This window comes from Quercus robur, chromosome 10 (assembly GCF_932294415.1).
Source record: "Quercus robur chromosome 10, dhQueRobu3.1, whole genome shotgun sequence".
NCBI lineage: Eukaryota > Viridiplantae > Streptophyta > Magnoliopsida > Fagales > Fagaceae > Quercus > Quercus robur.
In genome coordinates, this window is record NC_065543.1 from 37,640,551 (window position 1) to 37,662,854 (window position 22,304).

The window sequence follows — 22,304 nt, forward strand, 5'->3', positions numbered from 1 at the left end:
ATCTACATTTGCAATAACATTACTGTCCAAAGAAAGTGAGGATTAGACCCAAAATTATTATTCTTTGACAATAACAAGGCTTACTGTTGGTGTATTTTAATAAAATAGATAAATAATAAATAATAATTTTCATACTTTTGGGCTTACAGAATTTATTTTAAATGAGAATTTTTTTGAAACTTAATTAGACCATGTGAAAAATTTTGGCCCTGTATTTGGCCCATTGTTTGAGATATTTATTTGTCACTTCAAATTAGAGTTTGTTGTATTGAAAAACCGCATTGTAACTATCTCTGTAATTTTTCCTAACATAATGAGATCGCTACAACTCTGTAGACAAAGACATATTGCCAAACCACATATCATGTAATTATTTTCTTTACACAAATTTTCTCTATTTTTTTCATCTCACAAGTTTTAAGAATCAGGGTAAATTCCTAACAATACACAATATAATGCCGGACTACTCTCACCAATCAGCATACACCTACCATATACAAAAACTCAGGAAGCCAAAGTATGTCCCATATTCATAAGAATATGCTTCATTTTTCTCAAGTTAAACATTAAATCCCGCAAATTATGCAGCTTTTTAGACACGGACACAGGTTTGTCATCCTTCCAGCATCCCATCAATGGTTGCTTTCTATTAAATTCAAGATATTTACCATCATTTTCCTCAAGAATCTCTTTAAGATCCCTACACTAGTTTTGAGTTCAGATGTACAGTGAAAGAAAAACCCAACTCCATGGGCTAGCAAGGAAAAATAAATTTGAAAGAGGGAGATGCAGATCAGCAACTCCATGCCAAGGGGACAATTAACATTTCAAAGTTCAAACACAGCACTTATCAATACATAATGTAAAGGGGTCTCTCTCTCTCTCTCTCTCTTGGGAGGGTGGGGGGGAGGGGGTTAATAACGGTTATTACCAAGTTACTTCGCAAGTCTCCATCTATATCTATGTACACAAAGCCATGCATAGTAACAAACATTTTGAGACTGTTCTATCAAGCATCAATATTCAATACAACACAGTTTACAATGTTAAAGATTCAGGATCACATCCATATCTAAGCACACAAAGAGACATAAAAAATTGCATAGATAGGAGCTCGAGCCTTGAGGGTATATATATATGTCATTCTATTGATTAAAATGACGAAGCATCCAAGGGGGTAGGAGTGTATTGGCTTGATTTTGAGATGGAGTTGTTTCTTCCTCTCTTCCATTGCCGCTTGCTTGGTAAGACCTGCTGCATTGCATATAGTTTCACCTTCGTTAGTTTTCATATGTAATAAATCTTGAATAAGAATCAAAGTTCTGGTTCAATGCTTTGATGCTACAAAGTATTTAATAAGCGATGCTCTTGATCATTTTTCTTATGATGCTTTAGGCTTCCAAATTTTATCTGATTAGGCATAGCATGTATGACAAGAATATGCACAAAGACAACCAACCACTCACATTAGTAGCAAACTCATATACATGAAATGTTGTCAGGTACAATGGGCATATAAAATGCTCCCTCACATGAGAGTAGACTACAAGCGTGAGACTCATCCCTATGTAAGAGGGTCAGATACCGACCCCATATACACATGTTAGATGCACACGTGGACACATAAGACAATGCATGCATATATGCACATTGCAAATGAGAGAGAGAGAGAGAGAGAGAGAGAGAGAGAGAAACCCAATGTTCCAAGGCTGCAACGGTTGGGGAAGGACGGAGGATGATTCCAAGGTATGATTCTGCTGCTCCCATTGTTCCTGTTGGGCTATTTCTTTCTCCTTCTCCTTAACCTAATGATTGCTCAAAATGTATCATGTAACATATTTTTTAAAATTTGAAGCCATTGGTGCTAAGAAGAATTCACATTTGTTACCATAAAAAGTTTACCTTTTTTGCAAGCGAGTTGTTTTGCTCCTGTAATGCCTTATCCTGTCATGTAATACGTTAGGCAACCCATCAAATAACTTGAATTTCAAGGTCACTCGTTAAAGTTGCGTTTAGCAAGCCTATATATTAATGTAAAAATACATTATGACCTAATACGTTCTTTTAAGACATTGCGTTTGGTATTATTCTAAAACTTTTATTGAAAAGTAATTATATTCAACATAAACCGTATTTGGTTATGTCATTATAGAAAATATCTTTTATTTTAAATAATGATTTATTATAAAAATGTTATGCAATTAATTTTTTTTAAAATAATAAGCATAATACAAAAATAAAATATAACTTTATTCCAAACATAAGTCCAATATAATTACAGTCTCTATTTAAAAACAATTACCCTAAAAAGAAAAGAAAAAGAAACTCATTCACAATGAGAACAAAAAATATTCTCATTTCCAATGGGATCCCACCACAAAAAAGAAGTGATGAATAAAATAATCTCAATACAAGACCCAAATGCATCAACTACCCCAAAAAAAGGGAGGAAGAGCCAGCATATATGATGAATTTACAAAAGCAACAGAAAATAGAAAAGTTTACAATAATTATATTTATAAAATTGAACAAATCAGATATTCAACGTTTCTGTGAGCAATATGGCCATAGATGTAGAATTCATAAAAAATGCATAGGATGACTCGGAGACTGCTAGGACCTTGGCTTATATATAATGAATGTGTCCACCAAGCGGGACAGAGTGTGAACCCTTTGCAAATGGAGGTTCTGGCTCATTTTAAGGGTTCATATCATTTGAAAAATTTTCTTGTTATATTAGTACAACTAAATTTGAATAGGATTAAATGAGCCCGTTCTCTTTGGTCTACTCGGGTAGATTAATGAATTTACAAAGATATGATCATTGGTAAACAAAATTAACTAATTTGATCATAAAAATTTACAAAAACTTAATTAAGGTAGCAAGTTAAAGGAAAGGGGGGGGGGATTACTAGGAAGCATAGATATGGACATAGATACAGGAAACAGCCGGTATGACATGGGTACGACATTGATATAACACAAATACGGCATTCTAAGTGAAGTGTCTATACTTCATAACAAAGTTATTATAAAAACCCATTTTATAACTTAGATTGATGTAGAAAACCCAACATCGGCAGAAAACAACGACGGAAAATCAATTGGTAGAAAAATTGTAGTTGATATCACTGTGAGCCACAGCCGTCAATTTTGCTAACAAAAATTGATAATATATCGATTAAATATTTTGTTTATTTTGTTGGGAGTCAGAGCTAGCATTGTTTACTTCATCGTGACCACGAAACCCTTGAAAAAGCCATGAAACAACATCATCGAAAAACACACACATTGAAGCTAAAGGAGAAAATTAAGAAAGAGGGAAAAAGAAAAGAAAATAATAATAATAAAATAAGAGAAATACATTTTTTTAATAGAGAAGGAGAAGTAAGAAGAAATAAAAATAAGAATCCTCAATTTTCAAAAAATATCATTTTGGATCTAGAAAATTAGAAATGAAAAAATAAAATAAAATAAAAATGAAGGACAAAATTTGGTTACAAACTTGGCTGTAGTTTAAGGCTATAACTTCACTAAATATCTTTTTATTAAATGTAAAATTTGACAAATCCATCATTAAATTACATTTTCTTGATAAATAGTTATGTCATCAATCAAATGTTTAGATGGTATGTTTTTGTAGTTTAAAATTACACATAAAAAAATAAGTTTATGGATCATATAGCAAATAACATCCGATTGACACAAAATTGACATGTATGTTAAGAACATAAAGAACATGCAATCCAATAATTAAATTTTCAAAATGATAAATTTTAGCTACAACCGTTAGATTGCATATTTTCAAAATTCTAACCGTTAGATTGCATGTTCTCTACGTTTTTAATACACATGTAAAATTGTGTTAATTGGATATTAGTTACTATATGATCTATAAAATTATATTTTATGCATAATTTTAAACTATAAAAACTTGCGACTTAAATAACCTATTAATAACATAACTATTGATCTTTAATTTTCTAGAAATTTTGTAAGCATAAAGGATATAAGAAGAAAATATAATCCAATAGTAGATTTGTCAAAATTTACCTTTAATAAAAAGATATTGAGTAAGATTGTAACCTTAAGTTATAACTAATTTTGTAGTTAAATTTTGTCATTTTCAAAATATGTAGCAATGTTAATTTTTAAAAAAAAATAAATAAAGTTGTAGCCTAAGTTTGTAACCAAATTTTGTCCAAAAATGAATTTCCTAGAAATTAATAAACTTGCCCAAACACTACCAAAAATTGCATGAATTGAGAAAAAGAGCCAGAAATAGAGAGCAGAAATAAAAATTAGCATGTTTCAACTTTCAACTTGAAGGCCTATGACCACAGTTGAAAATTACAACGGATGGAGTATGTGATATATATAGGAAATATAAAGTAATATATGAATTATAATTGCATGTTGAATTGCAAAACTACTATAATCCATAGTAGTATACAACCATGGTTTTTAAGTATTTATAGTATTAACTTATTGTATTTTATTATTTCCTTTTTGGATATACACCTTTCTTTAAGATCTTCTCGCTCTTCCTTATATGTGTTAAAATACTTAATATTCTAATAAAAAATAAAATAAAAAGAGTAAAAGCTTGAAGACACCTCAGAATGGAGGATCAGGCCTGATATGGAATATAGAAAATGCGAGATAGTTGGCAACAACAAACGACATATGGAGACAAAAGAATGTGGTGAAGTACATGACAAGAAAATAGTGACCGAAGAATGGCATAGCAAGACATCAGCAAAGGACAACTTTGTGGTGAAGTACATGAGCTAGCTGGTGGCCTTTGGGGGAACCATACAGGAGCTTCATCTTGTTACCATGTTAAAATCATTTTAAGTGAATGAGAAAGTAAGAGGGATAAATAGACTGGTACCAAAGCGTGACTTGGTTTGGCTTAATAACCTACTTCCAAACAAGTTATACCTCTATTATATTGTATTTTTTAGAATCACAACTCAATATCTTTGTTATATGTAATAGTTATTCATTAGGATTTTCAGTTCCTTAAATTGAGCAATAACACTCCTCTTTAGAAGGTGTGTAATAGTTGTTGCGAAATTGCCTCAAATTCCAAATGTGGCTTGGAAAGTTAATTGGATTTTCTAATTGAAGAAGAAAAAATTAGTTTAGTTATTTTTGGATATCTTTTGACATGGAAAAAAAAAAAAAATCTTTTGAGTGACAGAAAAACCTATTCCTTTTCATATAAGTATTGTAGTCCTTATCCACCAAGGAATAGAAATTGAAGTATTATAAATAGACTGTGCTATAAAGAATTTAATGACTTTAGCCCAAGGATCCTCCCCAGTGGGGTGAAGAGAAAAATAATAGAATTGGACATGAAACCAAGAGAAGAAAATGAATTTTTGCTTGGTAGGTAGCACAATGAGAGATACAAAAAGGTTTGGGTTTTGTTGATAATTCCTTCTTTTTTTTTTTTTTTTTTTTGGTAAAAGCGCACAAATCAAGTAGAATTGGTGGGGGCTTTTGTTCAATGATGCAAAGTGAAGAAAGACGAGTATATCACAGTGCGCAGTGAGTATGTGTGAAAAGAAGAAGAAACCGCAATGAGCACAACGAGTGTGTGTGTGACCAAAGAAGATGTTTTCTTTACACAAGGAATATAAATTTGAGATTTCTTGAAAAATATATTGCAATTGATTTTATAATTGTGGATTTATTCAGAGTTTGATTGATTGAAATTGTTAGTTAATTTTGTTAATTCATACGGGACTAGATTGGGACTCAACAATATCTATTCTTTTTTTTTTTCTCCTGAGATATAAATCCTATTCCAGTGGGACCCAATACATGAGATTTTTAACATTTTAAATGGAAGGTAGAGTAAAGTAAGAGGGACAAAATTTAGCTACAAACTTGGTTGTAACCTAAAACTACAATTCTCAATAAAAATAATTAACATAGCTCTATATTTTGAAAATCTAATTGTTAGATTGCATGATCTTTATGTCCTTGACACACATATCAAATTTCATGTCAATCAAATGTTATTTACTATTTGACTCATAAACTTATTTTTTATGCATAATTTTAAACTACGTAAATTTAAAATCTAAACATTTGATTGATGATATTGCTATTAATATTTAATATTCTGAAAATTTTGCAAGAATGGAGGATATATGAAGAAATGTAATCCAATAGTAGATTTATCAAAATTCACATCTAATAAAAAGATATTAAATAGAGTTGTAGTCTTAGGTTATGACCAAGTTTATAGCCAAATTTTGTCAAAACCAGGGATCGAACTCATGATTTTTGCTCTAATTTCATATTAAAATTACTAATTCTCCAAATACCTATCAATCCTCCCAAAAATTTAAGCTATTAAGAAATAGTAATTTAACGTCTATATTCAAGGACATCATCAATAAGGCATGGCTTTAGGGTCATAAGTTTTTCAGCTTTATAATAGATGACCATACAAAGTTAATAATTGTAAGGACCACATCTATGATTACTCGTGAATAACAATGAAAATTGTCTGCCATTTATCAGTTCGATAAACTATACTCATGAGTTTATCCCAAAAAAAAAAAAAAAAATGATAACTATACTCATGAATAACAATGAAAATTGTTTGACATTTATTAGTTAGGTGGTTCTCCGCTACATCAGTTATAAAACATGAGGGAGAGGCAGCTGGGGCTTACCTTTTTCTGAAGATCTGAAATGGATTCGTGCATAACCTGGTTCTGCAAGTGAAAGATTATTTTATTAACCATAAAAGCTTTGGCTCACACCACATCACCAAAAACTCAAAAACATTTACTATTACGATGATTTTTACCTTTCTTGTCCTTATATGTTTGAGAGCAGAATCAAGCTGTTGCTCCAAACTCTGAAGCTCTTTAAGACTCAAGGAATCAAGATCTTCTCCCCTGAAATGCCTGCAAAGAAGAGGAAGTAAGTAAACTTCTCTGCTGTTTCTTTCATTATAACAAAGTACATAACTGCCTGTATTCAAGTTTGTACTTTTGATTTCTTTGTAAAACCTCCATCCTTGCTTTAAGCTTTGCATGTTCAAGGTTCCAGCTTCCCTAGAAAAAATTAATGGGTTCAGTCAACAAAAGTACCATTCTTTGTTCTAACTCTTTATACTCCCTGTCCAACTGGTGTGGCAGTTGCAATCTGTAATCAATGCCAAATTGATTGCCATTTTGGTTTTGAAATAGAAAAATAAGAAAACTGGTAAGCCACATCAGTCAGAAGCTAGAGTTAGCTGGTATCTAACAAGATTCTTGAATTTGAAATTTATTCAATGGATTGGAAATCACACGTTTGGTTCAAGATCATTTGCAAGAAGCTGCCTCTCTGCATATGAATATCTCTCATATCGTTCAAGGATCCTTTCCATACTGTTATCAAAGGAAATAGCATGATAATCTATTAGTCAATTGATGAACCAAAACTTCAAGTACATAAAAAGGAATTTGTAGTTATAACAAATTTAATTTTAATGAATAATTTTTCTCCAAATGCCATAACATGATAATCTATTTCACATAATGTTATACACACAAACTATTTTACAACATTTTTACTAACTGATGTTGTGGCCAACTTCTTACTGGTTTTCATCTAGGCTCACCATTAACATCACTTTTTTCATTTACCAATAATTACTCACCACATCAATAGTTTGTAAATTTTTTTATAAAATAATTTTTGTATCTCTAGCATTACTCATCTATTTTTAATAATCCAAACAATCCTCGTAATGTGATTACTCTTTTGTATTCGTTAAGAATAGATTTCCCAATAATTTAGATGATGAGATTTTTTAATCTATAATTAGATTTTAAATTCAATGAGAAACTAAATAATATGAATTTTCTTTATTAGTTTGCTTGAAAATAGGATAAATAATTGAACAAATACATAATTACTTTATTAAATTACTTAAATAATATCCTAAATTAGTTTTTTTTTTCTCACTTTTTATAATTCTGACATAATTAGCTTTTATACAAAGAGTTTTTTTATATGAACTTATTTTTATTGGCTTATTTTGTTTAAAAGATATGTTGCGTAAAAGTTCAACTATAACTTTTAAAAAGTAGTTTTCTAAAAAGATGCACGCAAGATGCTGGTGAAAGGAACTAGTATTTTAAGCTAAAACAAACAGATCCTAAGATAGAATAGATATACTATTAAATTGAAATATAACAAGAAAATGATCTAATTTATAAATTTGTTCTTTGTGTCCTGAATTTTTCATTCAAACGGTAATGCACTTGTACATACTTTTATTCACGTTTTATTTTTATTTTTATGCCAAATTTTTTGCATGCTTTCTGCCTTAGGTTAATTGAAATATGTAAATATTATATGTTGTACATATTTCATTCTGGACATTATTAAGAATAATAATTATATATAATAATCCTGTATAAAAAAAAAATTATATATAATGATCCCTAGATTATTTGATTGAGATTTGAGACATGAACGAAGCATTTATAATCAAAGAAGAATACAAGAAAGCCTGAAAGAGAGAAATATAAAGTACAGGACTAAGATGCAACGTATGTCCCACGCGCATGTAATTTCTATTAAGAACTTTTGTAACTTTGTAATTTCATGGAAGTACAAAATTTGGCTATAAACATAGTAGTAGTCTAAGAGCATTTGTATCCGTCAATGCAAAAAAGAAAAAGTGCTTAATTTTACACATCCAAACCCAAAAATCACCCACATCAATTAAACTAAAAATATGTAAATTTGCAAAGTTGTTAAAGTTTTTATGTAAATTTACATTGACACTATTTATTTTGCATTTATTTTTTAATTCTTTCTTTAGATATCTTAAGGATAAAGAAAAAAAGTAAATAGTAGTTGTTATATGTGAAGAAAGAAAAACAATTAAGAAATTAAGAAAATTGATATTTTAATGCAATAAAGTATATAATAGATAATCTGATGTCAATGTTTTTGAAAAGTGATTGTGTAAACTAGAAAAAGTAAGATCTTATCATAAAATAAATAGAAATTTTTGTACGAGCTAATAAGAATGCTCTAAGGCTATAAACAACCTACAAAAAATTAACATGGTTACAAATTTTGAAAATCTAATCGTTAGATTGCATGTTCTTTATATTCTTAACACATATGTCCAATTTTGTGCCAATCAGATGTTATTTATTATTCAATCCATAAACTTATTTTTTATATATTAAACAACAAAATTTTGAAATTTAAACATTTGATTGATAACATAACTATTGATTTTTTATTTTCTGGAAATTTTGCAAGTATGGAGAATATAAGAAGAAAATGTAATTCAATGGTGGATTTGTCAAAAGTCACATTAAGTAAAAATATTTTGAGTGGAGTTATAACCTTAAGCTACAACTAAGTTTATTGCCAAACTTTGTCTTTCATCCATTATAAACAAAATATTGTAATAGAAATAAAAGGGATGGTATTACATGTTTCAACTACATATATTCACACTCTCACATAAAGGTGGACACCACCCCTGTGGGAGCATTCCATGTGAATGGCTGGATACATATAACCCAAACATGATAGATTATCCCAGGGTAAGGGTGAGGGTGTGGCTTTTTGCCTAGACTATCTCAGACACACTCCACTGTGTGAGACATGGGATATGGTGGTGCAGAATAATCAGAAATAAAAATGGAAAATATCATTTTCCTAAACAAAAGTGGAGCATTTTCTAACTAAAAATCGCCACTCATGATGATGATAAGTTAAAAGAAAATCTTGACTAAGAGAGGAAAGTATTTTATTAATCCAATATATGCATCTTTCTCTTATACTATATGAGTCTTACACAAGTATGGAGTCTACACAGCATAAAAAGAAATACGTATACCAAATATATATATAAAATAATTATTGGATTATGAAGGAGGTGGCCATGCTAAATATTGTGATAAGTAACGTATAGCACTTTTATGAAAGAGGTTTTGAGGAAGGGGGAGGGATGTGGGTTACAGCTAACTCATCTAGTAAAGTTTCTGATAGTTAAATAAGAGATTTAGGAGTTGGCCGTAAAATATAAACCGATTAGTGACTTGGTCTGATAATAATGAGCTATCATAGAAGCAGTTGCCATATGTCAAAACTCTCTCCAAAAAAACATCTGGGGAAGGGAGGTTATCGGCCAGTAAGGTATTAAAAAACATTTAAAAGTTTGGCATAAAAATGAAAATAAAAAAAAATAAAAAAAATAAAATATTATACACTGATTTTACTAACAATATTACGAGTATAATTATTTACTAACTCTTGATTCTCAAAAAAGAAAAGAAAAAAAAATACCAACTATTGGAATAATTATGTACACAATTGTAGGTTTCATTAGTGGTAGATTCAATATCTGATTTTAAGGGGTGAAAAACATTTATGTAAGACATACATAAATGTGCTCACAAGTACATGAGACCAATCAAAATATTAAAAAATTATTCATGTGAATACTAAATGATATTTTAATATAATTTTTTTAACAGAGTAACTCACTATATTGTAGTAATTATCTATGACGGGTTTCTTCTTTTTACACCTGAATAAATTCTTTTTTTAAGTCGAAATTCCACCTAGGATTCATATGAATGGATTTTTAGTAGGCAGACAAACCTTATGTACAATTGAGGGTGAAATCAAGGGGTGGGGTGGGAATTGCCCCTTAGCCAAACCCAAAATCTTTTATATATATATATAATATTAATGGATTTCCTTTATGCATTTATTTTTTATATAGTTTTTTTTTTTTTTTTTTTTTTATGTCATAAGTAATGAATTATATACTTTTCATAGTTCAAACTTCACTAAGAAAGGAAAATATTTCCTATTTTATTAATATCTTTTAAGGTTCAAGATTTATAATGGAAAATAAGGATAGGGAAAAAGATAAAAGAAATGAGTATTAATTAAAAAAAGGAAAAAAATTTGTTTCTTTTCAAAATGGTAACAAAATTGATAATAGGATCTCGAATTTCTTATATAATAATTAATATTTCTTCAAAAAGTTTTATGTAAAGTAATTAATTATGAAAATAACTACATACCAAACTGCCTATTTTGATATTATTTTTTAGATTAATCTTTGAAATTTTCCGTGCAAAGAGGATCATGATATGGTTCTAAAAATTTATTACAATTTGAATATTTTATGAATATATATTAACCAAAATAACACAAGTTTATTTATTTATTTACACAAATTTATATAAATAAATAAAAAATAAACACAATACAAATTTGCTATTTATTTTTTAGATTTCATGCATTAAAATCTCACTTAGTGTGGTTGGCTTTTTATTTTCCAAGTTGCCTCATACATTTATGTGTGGATAATAAATTTTGCCTCCCTAAAATCAAATTTTAGGCTCAACCACTAAGTACAACTCATGTGAATTTGTTGTTTTGGTTAAACCTTACATGTGGATTCTATACATGGTACCCATATTCATGACAAAAATTTCTGTTGGGATATTCTACTATTCATGTGGGTGGAGCGATTATCACTCCCAAAATCTTGAATAATCTTCTTATCTATATAATAATTTATATAAAACCAAACAATTTTACTTTTGTCAGACCTTTAAAATTGTGCCACAAAAGGTTTGTAGGCCTCACAATTTTAAGTTCAAGGGTCTGTTTGAATATCGCTTATTACTGAAAACTAAAGACACTGTAACAAAATAATTTTTAAATGTGTGAATAGTGCCGTAAGACCCAATTTTAAAGTTGTTTTTTGTTGAAAAAAGTACTTACAGGTTTCGTGAACAGTGCGTGGAACCCACAAAAAAACAATGCAAATACGCAACATAAGCTCAAAAATGCTATCCAAACTCCACCTAATTATACGATACTTTTTAGTGCAATAATGGCATATTCTTTCCTAGCACATAATAGTGGATTCCATTGCTGAAAACTAAAAACACTGTAGCAAAATAATTTTTAAATGTATGAATAGTACCGTGGGACCTAGTTTTAAAGTTGTTTTTGTTGAAAAAAGTACTTGCGAGTCTTGTAAACAGTACACGGGACCCACAGAAGCACTCCTCTCTATCTCTAAAATTGTGCCTCGCAATCTTCCATAGCCAAAGCTCGCCTTGAGCTCCATCCAAGGTCGAGAGCCCCAAAGCCTTCGCCAACATCGATGGCAGCGAAGATCAACAGCACCACCACAAACAGTGGTCAAAACCCGATCCTTGAACCATTATAGACCCGTTTCGGGTGGATATGGTCCGATCTTCACTCTCTCTCTTTGCAGCGACGAACACTCCACCCAAGCTTCCATGGCAGCGGCGATTCGGGATGGGTTTTGGGTTGATATGGTTTTTTAATGGGTTTTCCGTTGGATTTTGTTTTAGGTTGATTTTGTGTTGGATTTGTGATGAGTTTTTAGATTTGTTTGAGTTGATTTCTTGTTCTTCCTCCCTCTTTCTTTCTCTTTTTTTTTTTTGGATTGAAGAAAGCAAGGGAATAGAGAGACTAAAAGAGTGAAGGAAGCTAGAGAACGTAGAGAGGAGACAAAAAAAAAAAATTGATTTAATAATCAAGTACAAAACTATAGTAACCGTGTAAATATGCACGATTACTGTAGTATTTTTGGATATGTACAGTGTTATAGACCCATTTATGTGGGTAGTTTTTGAGCAAAAATGTGTAAAATTCACCACTTTTTCTATTTTCCATGGACCGGTGCAATTACTCTTATTGGTTCTAATTTAAATCCACAACTTAAATTATTTTTTTGCCCACCCATAACAGTCAATAACAACTTGACACATAAAATTTATTGTGAAAGTATTATGAAAATGTTGTTTACATAACATTTCTCATAAAGAATAAACGTTAAAAAGAGCAATATGGGATTCTATCTAGCTTACTATTGGACTTAGAAGCTAGATATTCCACGTGCCTACTATTGTAATTTCTATTAAAATTTACACTACAAAAATGGTAATTTGGGCAAATTACAATTTACCCACCTGTAATTTGGCCAAAATTTAAGTTGTTTACCTATGGTTTGAAATTTGACACTTTACCCACCTGAGGTTAGCTCAGTTAGAATTCTGTTACCCATCTCTGTTAAAAATATGGCTAAATATGTAATTTTGCTTCACTTTTATGTCTCTCCTACAAAAACACAAGATAAAATAAGATCAAAAAGATGTTGATAAAGAAAAACGAAGAAGCTTCCTTTGCCTAAACTAAAGTCATCATCCAACTCAACTAATTATGGACTCCCATTCTTCAATTCAGTCCACAAACAAACTTCCTACACGCAAATCAAAAGCTATTGAATCGTGATGGTCTATGTATCAAAAGCTATATATGGGTAAGAAATCCTTATTAAGATGGGTAAGAAATCCTTATTAAGATGAGTATGATAGGTTTGGCTTTCTAATGAACAAGAAGTTGCTGGGTTTTGGCAAATCTGGTTGTAAGTTGTGTGTTGATGGTACTTGGATCTAAGGTTGAGCCTCTTCCTTCAGGACTTGAAAGTTGTTACATTCGAGATGGTCAAGGAAGAACACCAAAAATAAATTGCTGCTTTTAACTTTCTTTCATGACCTTGAATTTGGAGGAAGCTCATCAGATGCAAATTTGCTAAAAAAGAGGAGCCTCGTTGGGCTGGATGTCAACAGCCTTGGTTGACACCCTTTAACCCATGTAACTGTACACTACTACCCCTTGTATAATGTGTATTCCTCTTTTACTCAGGTCTGGCATTTTGTTTTTCTTTAGCCTGACCTCGTCTCGTCATTTTTAGGATTTTTGTGGATTAGATGCTATGGGCCTATGGCTTCATTGGTTGCTTTAGAAATTGATGAAGCAATTTGTTTCTTTTATGGTATTTGTTTGAATATGTGTATTTGAAGCAATGAATGTAAAAGCAAGTTTGAAATGCTAAGATCATGAATAAAAATTTTATTTTTACCAACCGGCTTTTGATCTTCTGTTCTTTTATATTTTTATATTTTTTGTGTTTTTGGAGAATAGAGACATAAAAGTAAAGCAAAATTACATATTTAGCACTATTTTTAACGGAGGTGAGTAACAGAACTCTAATTGAGTTAATCTCAGATGAGTAAAGTGTCAAATTTAAAACTTATAGGTAGGCAACTTAAATTTTGGTCAAATCACATGTGGGTAACACACTATACACATAATTTGATTTTTAAGTTATGATTGCAGTTCAAAAACTAAAATATATGTGTGTTACATGTAATGGGCAACCTATATGCAAAAGGGTCCAAAAGAGGTATCACTATTTTCCTTTTATTTATTTTTTTCTTTTTTATTACATTGGTACGAGAGATGTTGGGCATATGGTGGGATCCACTGCCCACTAGGATATGAGACATGGTGGCGCTGAAGAATAAAAAAAAAAACACAAAAGAAAACTAGTGCATTTTCTTCTTAGAACACACACATTACTTGATTACAAAGGAGGGTGGTAACAAGGTGATCTTTGTGATAAGTAAGACATTAATCCTTCCCAAAGATCAGCTCCTAGCCAACCAAACCAACCCTTAACCAAAATCACAAGTTCCCCCTTTCTATCTAGAACTGATCATCATTATATTGGTGAAATAATCCCGTGAACTCTTTTTTTTATTTTTTTAAATAATCCCGTGAACTCAACTCAGTTAAAAAGTAGCTCAGGCAAAGGAGAGGCTTATTTTCTAGTAAGCATGGATAATCTATTTTTGTTCAAGCACCCAAATATGATCATATGTATCAAATTGGATATCTTTAGGATTTCCAATTCACATCATATGGCTCGCATACTGTTGTAACCCAACTTTCGGATAGTAAGAGATAGCCCAACAACTTGTAAGGATTTTTATTTATATTTTTTATATATTTACTTCAAGAGTCCGAATTTGGTAAAGATAGGGTGTAAAACTCATTTTACACCATCTAATTAGAGATATCCATATCAATTATTTACTTAAAACTTTATACATCTTATTACACCTAATAATATTTCAATAAACCCTCACTTGAGTTGAATTTTCAGATAGATATTAGAATTGATTGTGTGTGGTTGTGCCTACTCTTTAATATGTGATAAGATGGTGTGACATGTTGGGATTAGAAGGTGTAAAACTTGGGGTTTACACCACATCTTTATAGAATTTAATCTCTAATTTCAATGTTGAACACTTATCTAATTATCTTTTATTTACTCTTTTGGATATTAGTTTGTATTCTAAACATCATTTAATGACCACGAATTCACTTTATTAAGCATTATTACTCTTAAATTGATACTCCTATATGTTTAACAGTATATGAACAACAAAATGCTTAACAATATATAAAATAAAATAAAAAACATATTTAATTAATCAATACACGTATCTCCATCATACCCTAGTTTTTCATAAATCACCATATCTTGTATTGTAGTGTACCCATACCTTTGCTTCTTAGTTTATTTTAGGAAGAAGTAAACTTCAAACCATATCTCCTCCTATTAATCCACTACATGACGGTTTATAAAATTATTCATGTGTATTATTTCAACAAATCACATATAATTGATAAAGGCGTGTCTCCACATAACCCATTAACACACATTTATCAATCACAATCTGCTATATGGCCAGTTGTGATACAAAGTTATTAAAAGTGGTTTCCCTATCATTACTTTTCAAAATTATACTCTTTGTCAGATGGGTTTCAGAACTGTACTCATGTCACGGGAAAGCTAGATGTACCATTCAATTGTGTAATTTTGGCTCATAAGCTCATGATAGTATTACTAATTGTATGTGCCTACGTGCTTTTGTCTTCCGGTTACAATGAAATACAATCTCTTTTTTTTTTTTTTTTAGTTACATGTTTTGCTAGGGAGGAGCTTTAAGAATGCATTTTGTTCTTGAACTTCCCTAGAAATCGGTGCCAAGTTACAAAACCAGGCTCCTTTGTGTGTACACTGTACACTCTCGGATGTAGGTGTCAACTTTATGTCCAGTCATGGAGACAAATCAAAGTTACGGAGTGGTTCTTTTTTTTTAGAGAAGATTTACTGTTTTCTATCTTCAATTTAAGAAAAATAAAACATTGAATAAAAGTTTGTTTGTAACATTTTATTGTGTAAATAAGGAAAAAAAAATTTAAATCTATTTTCTTAAAACACAACTAAACAAACCCCCTAATCTCCTTTAGAGAGAACAAAGAAGAAAGGAATAAGAATTTTTAAGTCAATCCCATGTACAGCAAGAAACACCTGAAATAATGTGGAATGCTACGTTTAAACCTAAAAAATCTGCCATAGATTCTTTCTCTCTCTCTCTCTCTCTCTCTCTCTCTCTCTCTCTCTCCGTAGAAAACTTAGGATAATTGGACGGAAAAGAATCTGTATGTATTGTATGTATCATGTATATATGTCTAAAAGTATCTGTTACACAAAAAGGGTTGTTTTCACCCAAAAATCAAGAATGAAAACAAAAATCCTAAAACAACAATGGAATTATAGTTTCTCTAAATCTTGAACATTCCATCCCGCACATCAAAAAGAATATAATTTGCAGCAAGAAATGAGGGTATATCAATCAAAAAATAACAAGAGTAGAGACCATATAGTATTGACCAAAAAAAACAAAAAAAGATGGTCTTTTTGTCAAGAAAGGAGGCCTCAAAGAAGACTAAAAGAGAGACTTCTATATACATTGGACCGATAAGACCAAACAAAACCAAAAAATAAAAAAGCTAAGACTGTATGATATGATATTCTATATTGAACACAAAAGAAGAACAAAAAAAATGAAAGCAACAATAATAAATATTTCTCTTACCAAGAATCCGTAGAGTACTCAAAGAGCTTCCCTTTGGTAGAGAACACAATCAAGGCGACCTCAGCATCACAAAGCACAGAGATCTCATGGGCTTTCTTCAACAAACCTGACCTTCTCTTTGAGAAAGTGACTTGCCTGTTGATCTTATTCTCGATCCTCCTCAACTGAACTCTTCCTCGCCCCATAATTTTTTAGTTTCTTGACCCCAAACAAAAACCCAATAACACAAATATGAGGAGACAAACACAGAGAAAAGAGAGAGAGAGAGAAAGAGAGAAAAATAATAAGAAAAACAAAAAACAAAAACTTTCTCTCTCTTTCTCTCTCTCTGTGGGTATATTTAGGAGTGAAATTTAGTTAACACAGTGCAGATATGAAAGAGGAAGGTCTGTGTTCCTATGCGTATATTTATAGAAAGTCGAAAAACCAGTTGGACCAGTGGAGGATGGGTTTGATGAGAATGATAAGTGGGATTGGAAAAGCCAGGTGGTTTCATCAAAAACGTTGTCGATTTTTGATTGGTTTGACGTACTAAACAACAGTGTTATACCTGATTTGTAACTCTCTCTCTGTGTATCTCTATATAAATATTTATATGTATGTATATGTATATGGGGATCGAAGCCACATGTATCAACAACAACAATGGTGGTCCATATGGCTTTTGGCACGTGTTATATGTTCATGCCTCCAGGGAGTTTTGTACGATATTTACACCTTTCTTTTGCTCTGATTGTGTTTTGTTTGTTCATCTTACACTTTAATTGCTGACGGCGCTTTAACCATTGTGTATTTGAGCCTTTTTTTTTTTTTTTTTTTCCTCTTTTTTAAGCTATGTATATATTCTTTTGGGGGACCAAAGTTTATGTTGTTGGGTTGTGTTGCTTTCTGTTTCTTTTATCATTTTACTTACTGGAAATAGGGTTTTTTTTTTTTTTTTCAATCATTTTTTTTCCTCTGACTGAATGGTCCAGGGAAAAAATTCTTATGCCCTCCAACGTGGAATTGTGGGAACTAGGGATCTAGCTAGCTTGCTGAGATGTGGGACCCATTTACAAGTTACAAGGGTTTATGGACTTTTAGAGCATCAACATCAGCATCAGAAAATACTATCACATCCCATTTTACCATCTCAAAAAACTACTTTATTAATTATACTATACTATTTTACAACACACCCAACATCCCAAAATTCTTCTTTTCTTTTTCCATTTTATTTAAAAATTCTATTTTATTCATTTTTTTACTGTTTCTCTTTTTCTATTCCTTTTCCTCTCTTTCTCCCTCAACCTCTAGTACCGATTTCAACATACAGAGCCACACACACAGAGACCCATGATACACCGATCCACCTATCCAAACCCATCACCACACACACAGAGCCACACACACACAAACACAAACCATCAAACCATCAACAGAGCCTCACACACACACAAACACAAACCATCAACTGAGCCACACACACACAAACCATCAAACCAATTGGAGCCAGCAACAGCCACCACACACCCACCAATCGAAGCTAGCAACAGCCACCACACCTCCAAAGAAACCCACCATCGATGCCTCGTTGGAATCACTATCGGAGCCATCAGAGCTCCGATTCAAACCCATCAGAGCTCTCACGTTGATCCAAACCTAGCCCACTAACCCATCGTTGTCAAAACCCACGCTGACCCTGATCTCAACTTCTCAGAAGTACTTAATCAGATAGCCTTTCAGATTTTAAACATGCAAGCATCTAACTTATCGAAGAGAGAGGGCCATCAGAGAGAGCACGAGGTCTTGGGTCTGAAGAGAGCAGAGAGTAGATGAGAAAGAGAGAAGGAAGAGAGAGAAAAGAAGAGAAATAATGAGAGAGGAGAGATAAATTTCAAGGTTAAAAAGGAGGAGAGAGAGTATTAAAAAAAATTAATCTGATTCAGCTACAATACCATCTTACATTTAGAGCATCAGCAGTGGGCTTGTCAAATGCCAAATGTAAAGTACATTTGGCATATAGGCCCAAAATACACTCAGCAACTAGATGGCTAAAACTGGGAAAGGCCAAATTTTTTTAGCATAGCGCTACAATACCATCTCATATGTGAGATGGTACTGTAGCACTATGCCAAAACAAAATATTGTATTTTAATCCGTTCAAACCCCTCTCTCTCTTGCTACAGTATCGGGTTTTTGCTCTCTCATCCCCTCTCTCTCTCTTGCCATTGTCAAGCTTCTCTCTTTCTCTCCGAATCACCAAGCCGCTGTCACCAAGCCTTTGTCGAATACCGATTCACCCTCACCCATCTCCAAGTCCCTTTACCGATTCACTCATCGCATAAACCTAACATGCTAGAGAAGCTGAATGGTATAAGCAAAGAATATTTTGGATTCATGGGCATTGGCATGGAGATCGGATTCGTGGGCATCGAAAGTGAGATCGGGGGGTTTGGGTTGCCGCTTTTATGATTTGTGAGGTGAGATTGGATTGTCAGTTTTGTGATTTGTGGCTTGCTGGGTTTTGGTATGGTGGGTGGGTGGGTCTCAGGTGGTGTAGCCGTGGGTTTCGTGGGTTGCAGATGGGTCTCAGGTGAGGTTTCAAGGGTTGTAGATATGTGTGGTCATGGGTTTCAGGTGGGTCTTAGGTGAGGTTTCGTGGGTTACAGATGGGTGTGGTCGTGGGTCTCAGGTGCGTTTGGAATGGGTTACAAAGGGTTCACGGTGGTTAAGGTTTTGTGGGTTTTTTTGCCACCTGTGGTGGTGGCTGGTGGTGGCTAGCAGTGGCTAGTTGCAGGTTACTGGGTTGGTGGCAGAGCCTCTTTTGATTGGCAGGATGTTGGAAAGAAATAATAAAGAAAGATTAAAAAAAATAATATTTTAATAAAATGGTAAAATAATAGAGTTTTGGAATGTTGGGTGTATTGTAAAATAGTATGGTATAATTGATAAAATAGCTTTTTGAGATGGTAAAATAAGATGAGATAGCAAAACCGGTTGGAGATGTTCTTAAGATGGTACTGTAGTATTATGCCAAAAAAATTTAGCCTTTCCCAATTTTGGCCTTCTAGTTGCTGAGCATGTTTTGGGCCTGAATGCCAAATGTACCTTACATTTGGCATATGGCAGGCCCACTGCTGATGCTTTTATGGGCCATGTCATATATATGACTTCCCATCTCATATATGCATGGTTGTGTGCCTTGAGATTTTTTGTATTCTTTTGTTTGTCTCAATAAAAATAACATTTTTTTTTTACACGGCAATAAAAATGACTTGATTTAGAAAAGACTCATCCCTAGTCTTGCCATGAATTTCATTGACATTGTTGAACTCTAAAATATTTTGTTTTCGTATTTAAACTATTGAACGTGTTACATTTTTTGTCTTTAAATTAGGGGTGCCCATGGATCAGTCCAGGTTAAGTTTGTGCCCAACCAGCAATCGGCCCAACCAAATCAGGTGAGAAATTTCTAGCCCCGTCGTTGATCGATAAAGGACTCAGGTCGAATTGGTCGGGTTCATGTCGGGTGGCGATCGGTCTTCGTTGGAGTCAAGAAGGAGGAGATTCAGTCGAAACTCGTCGAATTCGGCAGATATTCAGCCGAATTTGGCCAAAATCCTCCAAATCTAAAGAGAACTCGTCAAGATCTCGCTGGATCTGTCGAGATCTTGCCAAATCTACACAAAATCTCATTGAGATCTTGCTAAATCTAGTGAGATTTGACCTAATAGAGCTTCATACAGTGGAGAACGACGGCTTTTGGTTGGTGGAAATCAGTCGGGTTGGTTGGAGTCAGATTTTGAAGCAACAACTCGACCGATTCCCACCAACCAACCAAGCAAAAACCGATTCCAGCAAGTTGGTTTTTAGAGGTCGGAACCCGCCACCAACTATCACAAGCCTCGGATTGGGTAGTTTTCGAGTTGGCCTGGTCGGTCTGGGCAAGTGGGTGTGACAGCCCTACCTTAAACTTTAAACATTTTTTTTCCTCCCTAAAAAGTTGGGAAAAAAAATTTTTGTCCATATATTCATTTCTAAACTACTAAAATAAGCTATTTCAAAATTTTAGAGATGAAAAATGAAACTCATGCAAATTTTAAGTATGGAAACAATATTTTAGCCATATATTTTTAGTAAAGGTTATGGATGATTATTTCCCATCTAATTTGCATAGAAAAAAATACCAAAACTTTATCCATCTTACAACAGGCTTATAAATTAATAAGTAAGTAACAAAGGCAATTAATGTCACTTTAAACAGTAAAAAAGTGAAGAGTGGGCAAGAGCCTTGTACCTTTAGTGATTGGCACTTCTTGATGTTTATAAATGAGACATTTAGCGTTCAAATTTTCCCACTCTTTGTACTAAAATTTGCAACCTGTGTGTTTAAGTAATTTTCACTTTTTTAAGCTATATATTCTTTAGGGGGATCATGTTGATGTTGCATACTTGGATTGTTGTTGGTTTCTTGTTCCTTTCTCATTTATTTTCTTCTATTTTTCTGGGGAAAAAATACGGTTTAATTTTTTTAAATATTTTCATATGAAAGAAAAGGGTTTGGTCAGACACAATATTATTGTCCATGGAAAAATTTGTAAGCCCTCCAATGTGGAACAATGTGGGATCTAGGATCAAGGACATTGCTCGTTCATGTTGTGGAACCCATTAACAAGTTTCAGATTGCGCCATATTACATGTTTCATGGGTGTCAAAGCTGTCGTACCCAACTTGGCCCCTGTCGAATTAAGGAGCGCCACCTTGAAGGAAGAGAGGAGGGAAAATGAAGAGGGGAGAGACAGACGACGGCAACCCAGACCGCCAATTTGCATTGCCCTTACCGCTACATCATCCACGCTAACCACCCTTACCACCACTCATCAGTCGGAGTCCTAAGGGACTGTGCCAGAGAGAAGAGAAAAGAGACGAGGGGCTTTTTGCAAGGAAGAGGGAAGAAGATGGGGGTGTCGGTTTGTGCGTTAGAGAGATATGGAAAATGTTTTACCGTTGTCTTAAGGCCGTATTTGGATCGACGAAAATTGATTTTCCAAAAAAATTTTCTACATTTATGGGTGTTTAGAGCAGCAAAAAATGTTGGTCAATCAAAAGTTGTTTTTCGGTTGACCATAAAATAAAGACAATTATAACGAAAATTAGTTTACACTTTCATTCTCCATAAACAATTTTCTTCCTATCCCAAAACTTATCAACTGATAAACCTCTTAGGCCCCACCACTGTCAATCACGATATATATATATATATATAAATATATATATCTAAAATTTTCATTTTTTTATTATATGTGCTTGGAAGAAGAAAACATGTGAGAAAGTAGTAGAAAATATGTTTTTCATAACATTTTTAGGAATGCAACCAAACACTTGAAAATATTTTCTGAAGTATTTTCAGAAACGCAACCAAACACTTCAAAATAATTTCTTTTCCAAAAAAATATTTTCACCTAAAAATATTTTACGATCCGAAAA

The 22,304-nt window shown here is 32.5% G+C and overlaps 1 protein-coding gene across 2 annotated transcripts; it reads right to left on the reverse strand.

The window, feature by feature from the left end:
- Positions 1-977: 977 nt before the first annotated feature.
- LOC126702687 (truncated transcription factor CAULIFLOWER A-like) lies at positions 978-17,295 on the reverse strand. Of its 2 annotated transcripts, none has more exons than XM_050401509.1 (8): positions 16,836-17,295; positions 7,322-7,400; positions 7,018-7,082; positions 6,833-6,932; positions 6,696-6,737; positions 1,903-1,944; positions 1,696-1,805; positions 978-1,251 (listed from the first exon to the last, which is right to left on the reverse strand). In XM_050401509.1, the coding sequence occupies exons 1-8, from the start codon at positions 17,018-17,020 to the stop codon at positions 1,146-1,148; spliced, it is 729 nt and encodes a 242-aa protein (XP_050257466.1). In that variant the 5' UTR covers positions 17,021-17,295; the 3' UTR covers positions 978-1,145. The 2 variants fall into 2 exon arrangements, with proteins under 2 accessions (XP_050257466.1, XP_050257465.1); XM_050401508.1 differs by having other exon boundaries at positions 978-1,254; positions 16,836-17,277.
- Positions 17,296-22,304: the final 5,009 nt, after the last annotated feature.

Excerpts from the sequence above, each read along its gene's own strand:
- LOC126702687 (XM_050401508.1), bottom strand. The coding sequence starts at position 17,020 with ATGGGGCGAGGAAGAGTTCAGTTGAGGAGGATCGAGAATAAGATCAAC. Across the intron at positions 6,933-7,017 it reads GTTTTACAAAGAAATCAAAA|GCATTTCAGGGGAGAAGATC; the intron begins GTACAAACTTGA and ends TCTTCTTTGCAG. Across the intron at positions 1,255-1,695 it reads TTGCAGCCTTGGAACATTGG|CAGGTCTTACCAAGCAAGCG; the intron begins GTTTCTCTCTCT and ends TATGCAATGCAG.